The sequence below is a fragment of the Athalia rosae genome, chromosome 6, assembly GCF_917208135.1.
Source record: "Athalia rosae chromosome 6, iyAthRosa1.1, whole genome shotgun sequence".
Taxonomy (NCBI): domain Eukaryota; kingdom Metazoa; phylum Arthropoda; class Insecta; order Hymenoptera; family Athaliidae; genus Athalia; species Athalia rosae.
The window spans coordinates 17272332-17284690 of record NC_064031.1 but is presented as its reverse complement, the minus strand read 5'-3'; the positions used below and the strand labels follow the sequence as shown (position 1 = coordinate 17284690).

The window sequence follows — 12359 nt, the reverse complement described above, 5'->3', positions numbered from 1 at the left end:
TATCGGCGAGGGGCGATCCCCGTGCGAGCATCTCGCGTCACCGTCTCGTATAATAGTTTACGCTCGGCGTACCGGCGCAGGCCGTAAATAAGGAACGCACCCCGTGCACCGGTACCCGCACCGTTCGGTCTACCGCCGACAGAAGCGGCATTGCCGCGAGAAAATCCAGCCGCTCGAAATCTCGGCCAACCGCAAGCGGCACTTAGCGACGTTACGGAGTTACTATTACTTACGAGTGCCTCGGCTAATCACGACCGCAATGGCAAATTTATACGGAGGTTTCAGGCGGGGCGGCATTTGTCAATTTTTAAATCACCGCTCGCACCGCGCGCATTCCTTATCCCGCGTGACCGTACGTACGTACGTCTCGTTATCCGCTGTCGGGTGCAATTTCCGAAGCAGCTGGATCCGTCGAAAGTGGAAACAGCGACGGTGTGCTTTCCAGGGCTGAAAATGAAATCCGTCGATGGACGATCCTCGGAGTACGTCGGGTGTATCGTACCGACGATAAACACGCATACCGCTGCGTGCGGATCGCAGGCGCTTCACGCGCCCCGTTTCGAACCTCCGTCTTCTCCGGTACGTTCGCAGCTCTCGGAAGAACCAGAATTTCCAGTTTTTATTAGCTGCCTCGAGCGAACGATTCTACCGGAATGACATCCCGGCCCGCGGACAATGAAGACCTTTCGGACCTCCCTTGAGCGCATCAAAAGGCGAAGACAATCTCCTCCTTTCGGGGTACTCGGTTAAAACCTACACCCGAGCGCACCCAGCGATCGAGAATCGAGCGACGAACACAATGCCGAACGTCCGTCAGCCACCCCTTCCCCCTTTCATCTGGATTCGCTCGTTCATTCATCTTGAGCCCGCGATCCGTTGGTGCTGCTGGCTGCACCACCCGAAGCCCTTCCATACGTAACAATGGGGCGACGAACCGACGTAAACGAGAATTTTCCAAGGCTGCTCGAACATTTTGGAACCCAGAACAAGTCGCCCCGCGTAATTATATTACTGGTCGTTTTCACGGGCGAAAAGTTCTCGGAGGGAGTTTATTCGTACCCGCGAGTGCTGCCCTATCTGTACGAGTGCCGAATCGACTCGCTTTGTTTGCATTTAATTACTGGGATCGCTCGCTATTGCAGTCGTCAAAGTTAACCGACTCGTTACCAATGTCGTTGTTGCGGCGGCGGCGGCGACGACGACGACGACCCTACTCTCTTCAATAGAATCGGATGTAATTTTTTATCTCCCCCGTTGGAGGGAAATCCAAGCGGGGATGATCGCAGTTGTCGCGTATTATACGGAAATTTCGATCGTCGAGATAGGGCGGGACTCGGCTCCTCGCGTTATCTTCAACCATTCGGAATGGCTGCTCGCTTCTTTCCCCGCGGATAGGCGAGACAAAGTGAAAGGCGAGTTCATTCCGAGGGTCGAGCAAAAGGGACGTGTTCATTCCGAGGAGAAGCCGACCGTCCCGCGAGGTAATAACTCTTCGCCTAACCGATTCTAATGCGAGCGGGCCTCGTTAACGAAGGTGCGGAGAGGACCGGATGTGGTAGAGATGCGGAAGTTCACCAGCCGATGGATTTGTCGGAAACAAAGTCGACGACTCCCGCGCCGGCATGGATCGGCAGAACCCGATCGTCGGCCGACGAATCGCACCGATTGTACCTCGGACACGTTGACGTTGTCGTACACGTGGAATGAACAACCGGTGGCGCGGAGCCGGTGCTGCGGAGATTCGGTTATCGTAAAACCATCCAGTCGCTCGGAGAGCCGTACGAGCGAAAAGACGTAAACCAGTTCTTTTCGTCGGCCGAGATCGCTACGCCCCACGGAAGAGTGAAGTGGTCGCGGCGGGACTGCGTCGCCGATGGGATACCGCTTCGGGTGTATTTAATAAAACGCGGATAGAGATGGAAAGGTTCGGGCGTTGGGAATCCGGTAGGCTCGCGATTATAGGCGAACTCCGAACGGCCATCGGCGGGGCGAAGCAACGTACGCGCGCGCCGAGTACGTCGGAATGTTTTATTCGTCTATAAATCTTGGGAGCCGCACGCGGCCACGCAACAGAAGGATGGAATTCGCGGCTGAATAGTATCCGTTTGTTATTAGCACCTCCGCATAACTGAAATTCAACGTTGCGTATTTGCTCGACTCGCGAACGCCGCTCCGCTCTGCCAATAACAATCGGCTACGTTCGCTAAAAACTTCACGTAGACACGCGCGCGTACCTACCACCCAGCGCGGATACGTGGCGTACCGCACCTCCGCACACCCATTTCCCCTCAATTTATACGAGAGAGAACGAGAGGAAGCTAGGCACAATCGAGACGCGCACCCGGCCGAGATATTTATTACCGAGGGTATACGGGGCGTCGTGCGATTCTATATCGCATTCGCGAACTCATCGTTTTCCACCGGCCAGATCGACTCGTTGCGATAAGCTTCCGCTCCTTCACCTCCACCTCCACCTCCACCTCCACCTCCGACGCCGACCTTCCCTCTCGTACCTCCGACTCTCCTCCACCTTTATTCCCGCAACACCGTTCGCGCGCAGCGACGAATACATTCCTCGTTCGACGGGTATAAACGTAGAGGTAACTCTTCGTTCTCGTCACCTCATTTCACTACCTCTTCCGTATGCTCGACCACCTCCTCCGACGACGCGTCGCCGTACGCCCTATCTAAAAATCCACTCCGGCTCGTTCCAGGTAAAAAACGAAAAGCAAGTAATGGAATGAAGAAAAGTACGGCGGCCGGTGGCCGGTGGTTGCGCGAAGGATGCCCGGCGTACACCACCGAGCTTATCCGTATCTCCAGGTAGATTCCGAGGGTGTGTAGGTGTCGGGCGTCCCGCACACCTCCGGGTATCGCGAGTGTGCGTACACAAGATCCAATTTACTCTCTCGCGTGAGTCTCGCTCCAGCTCTTTGGTGCGGAGCAGCGGCAGCGGCAGCGAACTGGCCAATTTCCTCCGTCATCGTCCGGTCACCAATTACCTACCTCAGCGCGGCGCAACCTTATGCGTTTCTTGTACCACCGCTCGGACTTTCAATAATTTTCTCCATCCGACACTAACTACGACGACAACGACGATTAACGAAAGAAGGCTTCGAATATGAGGGGAGGGGGTTAATTTTTTCGAGGCGAGCACCTCGCCGCAACGACGACTCGCTCTCGACGTTTCGGTAGACGCCAAATTGCCATCCTAATTTATTTTATTCCGGCAGATTTATGAAGCTTCTTTGCGCGTCTACGTGTACAATTGTTCGCTCCTTTTTGCGTACCGGGCAAATGTTGCAGGTGTATAGGTACCAATTATCGTTCTCTTTCTCATACTCATTTTCACCGCGGGGGTTTCTTTTTATTTTTTTTTTTTCTCTCTTTCTACGTTTGTTTTTCCTCCCCTCGTCCGACGTGAGAGCGATGCGATGTTGGAAACGCGCGGTGTTATATCGTCTACGTACGGAGTGGATGAAATTAATCGAGCGCCTCGCCCAAGTACCTTATCTCGGCAGTTGTAGGTACACATATACCTACGATATGCCGTCGCGGTAGGTATCAGCTCGATCGCACTCGAGAGTATAGAGTAAATAATGGGAAAGTCCCACGCCTCTAGGAAGGGAGGAGAGAGAGTCGACCGCAAAACTGACCGAACGAACGTACCGTACGCCGGCTGGTTGTTCTGTTGCCGCTGCTGCTCCTGTGGTTCGTGTATAATCAAAGCAGAGAGTAAATTAATTGGATTTCCGTCGACCGTCGACCGTCGACCGTCGGGCGACCAGCGTCAACGAGAAAAGTAGGAGAGAAACGGGGGACGCCGGGCGAAAAGTGACGACGCCTACGTTGCGACGTGCGACGCCTCACCTTCGCACGACGACCGTTTCCATCGCGCGATCCGCCCCACCGGCGTGATATTCTCCACCGGCAATCGGAAATCGCCACCCGCGGTGCGTCCAGGATTACTTTATGATCGAACTTCGGGGGGGACCGCGCGCGCGCACCAACGAAACCTAGAGACGTTGAATGGAACTCAAATTTTCAAGGGGTGCCGATCGATGCGCGGTGCCCGATTTTTTCACCACAGGAAGAAAAGGGGATGAAAAGAGTCCGCGGTTGCGGACACACCGCGGTACACGGAGAGAATGACGAGAGAAGCGAAAAGCTCCGGCGGTGTTGCCTCGTTACATCCATACACGTGCGGTGGTTAACCCTTTTCTGACTCTCTCCGTCCCTTCCGATCCTCGGCCAGCAACCCCCTGGCGAGCGGTTTTTATCGCCTCACTTCATACGCTATTTTGACCGCTGAAAGCCTCGATTGCTTTATTCTAGGGCATCGGATTTGCGCCAACGTGAATTCAAACTTTGGCCTGCGAGCTAGTCCGAAGTTTCGTTTTTCTATCATACGCTCGATCCTCTTTGTTCTTCGTTAGGAGGACAATCGATAGCCCTCTTACGCTCGCGTTCGATGCATCGACCGGCATTCCCGACGATAAAGATCACCAAGTCGTTACTTGACGATTTCTACAGAATTATTGGTATACCATGCGCGTATGAAACTAAAGCGTCAATTTTGGCGATAGCCAATGCACAAGTTGACGTAGAAAATTAAGTCCGCCGCGTATATCCCATTGGCTGAGGGTTTCTCCCGTCGTCTCCTCCGTTGTCCCTCGATCGCCGGGGTGTGTGTGAGAGAAGAAAAGGAGAGTCGCGATCGCGCCGACCAAATGGAATGGGATATTAACAGCGAGAGTTGGAGAGGAGTTCGTAATCGTCGCAATCGCGAACAATGCGACCGGTTTCGGGACAGCGCGCTAATAAAACGCAGACTCTACTTCCCGGTGAAACGAGTCGTCGGAGTCGGTCGAGTGGGGAATGCATTGAGAGATTATAGCCTCATAAATCCCGTGTCCGGGTAGAGAGGTAGGTCGTACGCGCTACCGTGCGATAAAAAATTAAACAAGAGGGGAAAAGAAAAAACGCCGAGTGAAGAGGAAAGGGGGAGAAAGTATACGTGCCGCGTCGCGGTACGTCGCGAACGAAGCCGCATCCGCGGACGCCCCGTGGATGAATCGGACGTCGATCTTCTCAAGGATTTTCTGGCATTCCTGGATCTTGCTGCGGCGTCTCGAATAACTAACGAAGGTACCGCCCGCCTTTGCCGCCGCCGCTGCTGCTGCAATGACAAATTAATTAACCCGTTCATGTTCGTACGTGCGTCACTTGTACTCTCGTCATCCGCGCGAACGACTAGAAATAATTATTCAAACGATGCAATTAACCGTGACAGCGCGCTCGATGTCCCGTGAAACACCGACCCCGAGCCAATTCCGATCCTTTCCCTCATTTCGCACCGGTTCTGCTTCTGCTTAAATGATTAGGGGGTAAATGCCGAGGTGATGAGGAGTTGTTGTCCGCATGTACGCGTAACGTACGAGCAATGATTATTAGGGTGGGTTGAAAAACATTTTTTTTTTTGGTCAAAAATCATAGAAAACATCTGAAAATTGTCGATTTTAATTGTTTTTTACTCGGTCACTGTTCAACATTTTTTTCCTATTATTTTTGTAATTCAAGTATAAAATCAGAAAATGACATGCTCTATTTTTGACTTGAAATTGAAGTTGAGTCGGGGAGCCCGAGCTTTGCTGGAGTCAGGTAGCCAGCAGCGTAGCGCTTTGTTGTGAAGACGTCACCTTGGGGGCTGAGCAGAGGTGACGCTCCACAACAAACCGCGCGCCCGTGGCTACCTGACTCCAGATAAGCTCGGGCTCCCTCGTAGACCGAAAAATTCGAATATTTCGACCCATGCATGGATTGCGACTCATAATTTTTCTGCTCCCAACAGCGAATAATTAATGATTACTCGATCGATTGCACGAGTAGATGATTTTGGCTTCCAAATTTGGATTCCTGAGCTGATTATACGTAAGATAACTCTTGAAGAAGCAAAAAAAAATTCGATTTTTGAGCAAAAAATAAATCACGGTTTCAATTGGGTTTAATATGCTTTTTTGACGTATTTTGACCCCAGGAGTCCGAATCTGACAGAAAAATTGATCTATCTCTAAAATTGACCGAGTTATCGCCAATTTTCAGCTTTTTGGGGTCAAAAATGAAAAATTGATGTTTTAATCTATTTTAATGTAATTTGGGCTCAGGAATCCGAATCCGAAAGAAAAATTGATCTATCTATGAAATTTATCGAGTTATCGCCATTTTTAGGCATTTTTTTGCATAAATTTGAGGATATCTCGAAGGGAAAAAATCGTAGCTCAATTTGGACGACGGATTCGTGTTCCTGAGGTCAAAATACATAAGAAAAGTGTCATACGATCAATTTTAAAAAATAAAAATTTTTGGCCAAAATTTGAAAAAATCGTAAGGGGTACCCCTTGGAAAAATCTCAAATTTTGGCCAAAAATTTTTATTTTTTAAAATTGATCGTATGACACTTTTCTTATGTATTTTGACCCCAGGAACACGAATCCGTTGTCCAAATTGAGCTACGATTTTTTCCCTTCGAGATATCCTCAAATTTGTACCAAAAAATGCGAAAAAATGGGGATAACTCGGTCATTTTTGCAGATAGATCAATTTTTCTTTCGGATTCAGATTCCTGAGCTCAAATTACATTAAGATAGACTGAAAAATAAATTTTTTATTTTTGACCCCAAAAAGCTGAAAATTGGCGATAACTCGGTGAATTTTCAGAGATAGATCAATTTTTCTTCCAGATTCGGATTCCTGAGGTCAAAATACGTCAGAAAAGCATATTAAACTTAATTAAAACAGTGATTTATTTTTTGCTCGAAAATCGAATTTTTTTTTGCTTCTTCAAGAGTAATCTCACGTATAAACAGCTCAGGAATCCAAATCTGAAAGCCAAAATCATCTACTCGTGCAACCGATCGAGTAATCATTAGGTGGTAAAAATTTTTTTCAACCCACCCTAATGATTATACGCACTCGACTGTAATTATGAGATCGTGGACTTTGACGCCCGACTTGGCGTCCGGTGTAATCTGAAATTTCGTTGGGAGAGTTGTTAAAAATTTTAACGGTGCAAAACGACCAACATATGCCATCAGGCATCGGGAGATCGGCGTGTAGGAGGAGGAGTCGTATAGCCGATGACACAGTTAATGGTTAATTACGTGGACAAGGGCATCCGAAGCTATTTACGATAAGTTGAAGTCGGGAAGAAGGATGACTTCAAGGTTAAATCAATAATCCCATCATCGTATTCAGGCCAAATGATACGATCGACTGACGCCCATTCCAGATATAACCTCCGTCTGACTTACGGATTCTCAAGCATGACGAGGACGTTACCGCGTCCATCCCCGCTCTCTCTATTCCGACATCGTTTTAGGTTTTCACCTCTCGCCCCCTCTCCGTTACGATCGACGATTTCCCCCCCTATCTGGGAATACTGCAAACGTCGTACAAACGGACGAACACCGTCGAGATCGCTGTTCGCTCGTTCGGAGAATCAAAAGTACGACGAGATTATCTTACAATCAACGAAAGATGAGTCTGCGGGGTAAAACCGTCGAGTACCGATCGCGGCTTCGTATATTGTAAGATCGAGTATCGACCCACCAAAGCGCAACGCGAGTTAACGAACGGGTCGCTTAATCTCTCCTAATCTCCCGTCCGCATCTCTACCCACATCGAAAATCACTCCTCCCCGGCTACCTACCGGTTTTACTTGCATCGATTATCACGTCTACTACGCATATTCGCGTCCGCGGAGGACTTATTAATCCGTGACACACCCGAGATATATTAACGCGATCCGATTTTCAAAGCTCATCGCGTTACATGCGCCGACATGGAAACCAACGCCGATGACTTTCACTCTCCAGTTGAATCGAGACACTTGGAACGATTCATTTTTATTTGTTCATCTTTGATTCCATCGTTGTTTTTTCTTCTCTCTCCACTTCGTCGCTTGCGGGAATACAAGGACGAAAATTGCGGATCGTCGAATATAATGTACGAACAAATTGCGAGTGTGCAATTACTGATTGCGAGTGGCTCGGCGACTAGCGTTGCGCTGTCATATTTTTCCTTCATTTCTTTCTCCTCCCTTTTTCCTCGTCACTTTTGTTATCTGGACCGAATTAAGGTCACGAGTCAGCCGGCAGCGAGCCGAGTACACAGTCGTACGAAGTTGCGAACGAATTCGCGACGGGCATGTGCGAATACGTGTACATTACATATTCATACACTTGCAAATGTATACCGGGGTAATGACGAGAACGAGGGCAACGCGATCGTAAAGATCGCACGGATTGGCCGCAGTAGCGCGAATTCCGGAGAGGCCTTTTGTGTTTCTCCTGGCCCTTTGATCGTTGCTCGCGATACCTCGACGTGTCGACCTATGGATGACCACGGGTGCGAGGGAACGCGATTCGAGACGGCGGTTCCCGCATCGCGTGAAATTCCAACGAACCCTTCCTTCCGAATATTCCGGAGCCAATCGAGTCCTGACTCGATCGATATCACCCTCGCCCGATACCGTCGGATATTAATTGAACGAATCCACCGTCCAATTACCATTATTGCACGTAATATATGAAGCGAAGGTCTTACGTCATACCGACGTAGCGTTTAATCGAATGGGACAATTTAACGACGCGTCAATTCGGCCACGCAATCGGCGGGGATCTCTTTCGCTAACGAGTCCTCCTCCGCTATCTCTCTTGTGAATTGTTTTTCAGCCACGAAAAGCCTCAACTTTGTCGTTTGTTGCCGCAGGTTGTCACGCGACCTTGGTGCCCCGACCAGGGCAAGACCAGAGAGATGACGAAGCTCTGCAACCATAAGAGGAAATTGTTGCTACCCGTAGCAGCGGCGAGTCCCGTCGCCTCCTCGACCGTCTCCGGTGTACCCGCGCCTCCAGCTTCGCCGTCGCCTACGTCCTCGGACAAGTCCAAAAAAGGTGAGACGCATCTTGAATCATTTATGGCGGTACGTATTTACGTACGATACTTTGTACTCACTGCCGCACGCCCGTAGACTACGAGGTCTGTAGGGAAATATGTCCACCGTACGACACGCGGGGTGGGTTGGTGCAGCTTGTTCGACAGAAATACGGATGCGCGAAAGTCCGATTAAAGAATTTCAGGATAAAGAACTCCTCGAGATGCCGTACACTGCGGGCGATCAGAGAGAACGAGGCAAAATCTTTGAAGATTAACCCACCCCCGTAAAGCACCCCGCAACGTAGCTACCCTGTTCCCACACGCCCTTTCATCAGCTTTCGCTGGAAAAACATACAAAACTCTGTTTCGAATGAACTCCTCGAGCGAATAATCACGCCGGGTATTTTTTATCATCCTCCCCCGCGCTACGATATTTTTTTGCAAGTTGAAGGAATTCATTTCTCCCGCGAGCCGCCCGCTTCGGGCTTTTAGAATTAGCGAGGGGATGAAATTCGACGCATGCACGTGTGCGGAATGTATTTCGTGGCTGCATCGGGGCACGTGAGGAGCACAGGGCGAAGCAGGGAGCAGCGAGTAGGAGATCCTTGTCGCGGCGGATTGTCTCTACAAACTTCCGGATTGATTTTGGCGAGGGGATCGCGATTTCGCGCGGTACCGCGACGTATATTGGGAAAGTTTGTCCGGCGAAAGGACCGCTGTCGTTGAGAAAAGGTGCCACCTCGCCCCGGTATGAGTCGCTATCGCGAACCAGACGTCGACCGTCTACGCGCCAGGCGTAGATGTCTCTCTGTCCGTGTGAGCGGCGAACTTACGCGGAGACGTGTATTCGTCTAGATGGGCAGGTGTGTATTCATCCGTACCGCGGCGATGTAATCGACGAGGAACGAACGGGAACACGTGCCAACTTTCATTGGAAGGGGACCAAAAGTTTCACTTCGATGAGAATCCTGCCCGCCGCTCTATCGTAATCATTAGGAACAAGTCAGGGCAAAGAAAAACGACGAAATTGCGGCATTAGCGGAGCCGCGGTACCGCCGCCTCGTCGTTGACGTCGGCCTCGCCTCTCTTTCCAATCCCGGTCCTCCCGCTTCCCCTCCTCCGATTCCGATCTCCCCGGTGGTATTAAACCGCCGATGACGTACGGCCACCACCCTCCTCACTCTCATTTTCCACCCTCTCTTCTTTCTCCGGAGGCGGATGATCGTTGCGAGTATCGAACCACTTGCAATTCCACAGTCTACTTTCTTCTCCAACGATATCATCTTGTTTCCGCGAAAACAACTACCGGTAACTTTTTGCGAAAATGAAGAAACTGTCGCTGTGACATATTTTTTCATGTACCGGTGAAACCGGAACGGTGTTGTTCGACGCGCGTCCTTGTCCGTGTAATTCTTGACGGTGTGTCGGGTATATCCGCGTATCGAGTTACGCGCAAACGGTGACGATACCCTCGCTCAACTCCGTACGCGCGTTCTAATTGCAATTGTAATCGTAATTGCATTCGACAAAGCGCCGCGCGTTGGAACTGTATGCATATTTTACACCCGTACGCGTACGCCCTACTACGTTCCCTCGATCCGTGGCGATTTACGCGCGAATCGTCGATTGAGCGAAATAATAAACGCGTGCGGATGTTGACCAGTAGAGAGCCTGTGATTAGGGAAATCGAGTCGTAGTCGATATTTTTGAACGAGCAGCGAAGTACAGGGGGTGGGGGGGGGGGGGGGGGGGGAAACGCCGAGAATCGATCGTGATTCGGACGTTATTTATGGTTCGAAATATCGCCGATAGCCCAGGCGATGCATCCCCGGGATGATTCCTTAGGGTCGGTACGATAACTCAGGGTTGTATACGTGGATCAACCGAGCAAATATATGGCGACGCGTTACCTCGGATACAGTGAGGAAGGTGGAGTGAAAAGCTCACTCTCCGTCCTCCGTCCGATTGAAAAGCTACCCACGTCTTTTTCCTCGCGAGAGACCGCGTATAACCACATTTATCGATATATCATGCCGCCTGCTCCGGGCGCTTCGGATATACGAATTCGTAAACCTCGATAATCCCGAACTGCAGAGATACAACTTCTCACCTTCCTCTCCCGCTTGCTTTTTACCCTCGGAAAATTCAACCTCGCCACCCCTGCGCCCGTCAGACACTCCCGACTAGACGGTTCCTTTTTTCTTCTGATCCGGCGAAACTAAAACCGGCCAAAAGATTACTCGGTCGTACAGCGGAGAATCACGCCGCTTCGCATCGAGTACGGGCTCCGAGATAAGGCACTCCATTGCGCCGAGTACCTTTTTCTATATCCGAAGATTTCAGTCTGCTCTGGAAAATACCGAGCGACTCGCTGCTCCATGGAAATCGCAGCGTAGCCTTTCCCTCCGGCTGTAGAGTCGAAAAGATGAATCCTCCGTATCGGGTCGTTCGACGACGAGATTCCGAGGGAGTATGATTTTTCGAGTGAACATTTCGTAATTCGATTCGAGCGATAACCGAGGAAAAATCTAGGAACAAAAGGATATTAAATTTCCGGCAAGTCGGTATTAAACTTTCATCGCTTCGGAGGTAACGTTATTACACAAAACGGAGCGAATCCTGCGGTGAAGGACAGGGAGAGGGAGAGGGAGCGGGACGGGGGCCCTGGAAATGAAGGGGAAAAGGCCGAGCGTCGAGGGGATCGAGGGTCGCGCCTCGCCCTCCTCGCGTATTCCCTCCCCTCGCGCCCGTGATAACTGCAGATTGAAACGCTTTTCCGTAATCGCGAGACACGGTAATGACGCTACAATGAACGGAAGTAGCGCACCGCTCCCGCGTGTTACACCGAGATGCACTCGATCTCCGACGCCGCGCAGCTGCTCGGTCGTCGAATTGATCCGGTATGGAAATAAATGAGGTATGACAAACTCCGCTCTCCACGTCGACCATCGATCAATTACAGTTGAATAAATTATCATGGAGTGAATTCCGAGTAGCTACTCCGGAGGAGTTGTTTCATAGATTGGAAATAAATCAGGTCGGACAGACTCTGAATAAGCTGCTTTGACGGCAATTACACGTTGCACACGCGCGTTGCGATGTCTGCCTCCACTTCGATTTGCATTCCTTCGGAGCACTCCGGAGTCTGGGAGTCTATACAGAGCCTATACTCTAAGCTTCCCAGTCTGCGGTCCAGCCGTTCCATATTTTGTAACGGAGCTGCGCAATGGACTTACCATTACCGCGGTAGCTATTCACCATTTAATCCTGCTTCTCAACCGTACATGCTGCGACGGTCGGTCGCCACCGAAACCCTGGGGAGCGGGTGCGCCGACCGTGTGCGGAATGATCCAATTTTTCCATCGACTCGTTCATTTGATTATTTATTCGCGTATTCATACGCTTCAATTTGCAAGTGGAAAA

At 50.4% G+C, this 12359-nt stretch overlaps 1 protein-coding gene across 6 annotated transcripts in view; it reads left to right on the top strand.

Moving 5' to 3' along the window:
• The window catches only part of LOC105688605 (AF4/FMR2 family member lilli), a 100567-nt gene that overhangs the window by 69021 nt on the left and 19187 nt on the right, over positions 1-12359 (top strand). For all 6 annotated transcript variants that reach the window (XM_048657167.1, XM_048657165.1, XM_048657163.1 and 3 more), the window contains exon 4: positions 8770-8953. In XM_048657167.1, coding sequence (XP_048513124.1) covers positions 8770-8953 — 184 coding nt within the window. The remainder of the gene's footprint in view (positions 1-8769; positions 8954-12359) is intronic.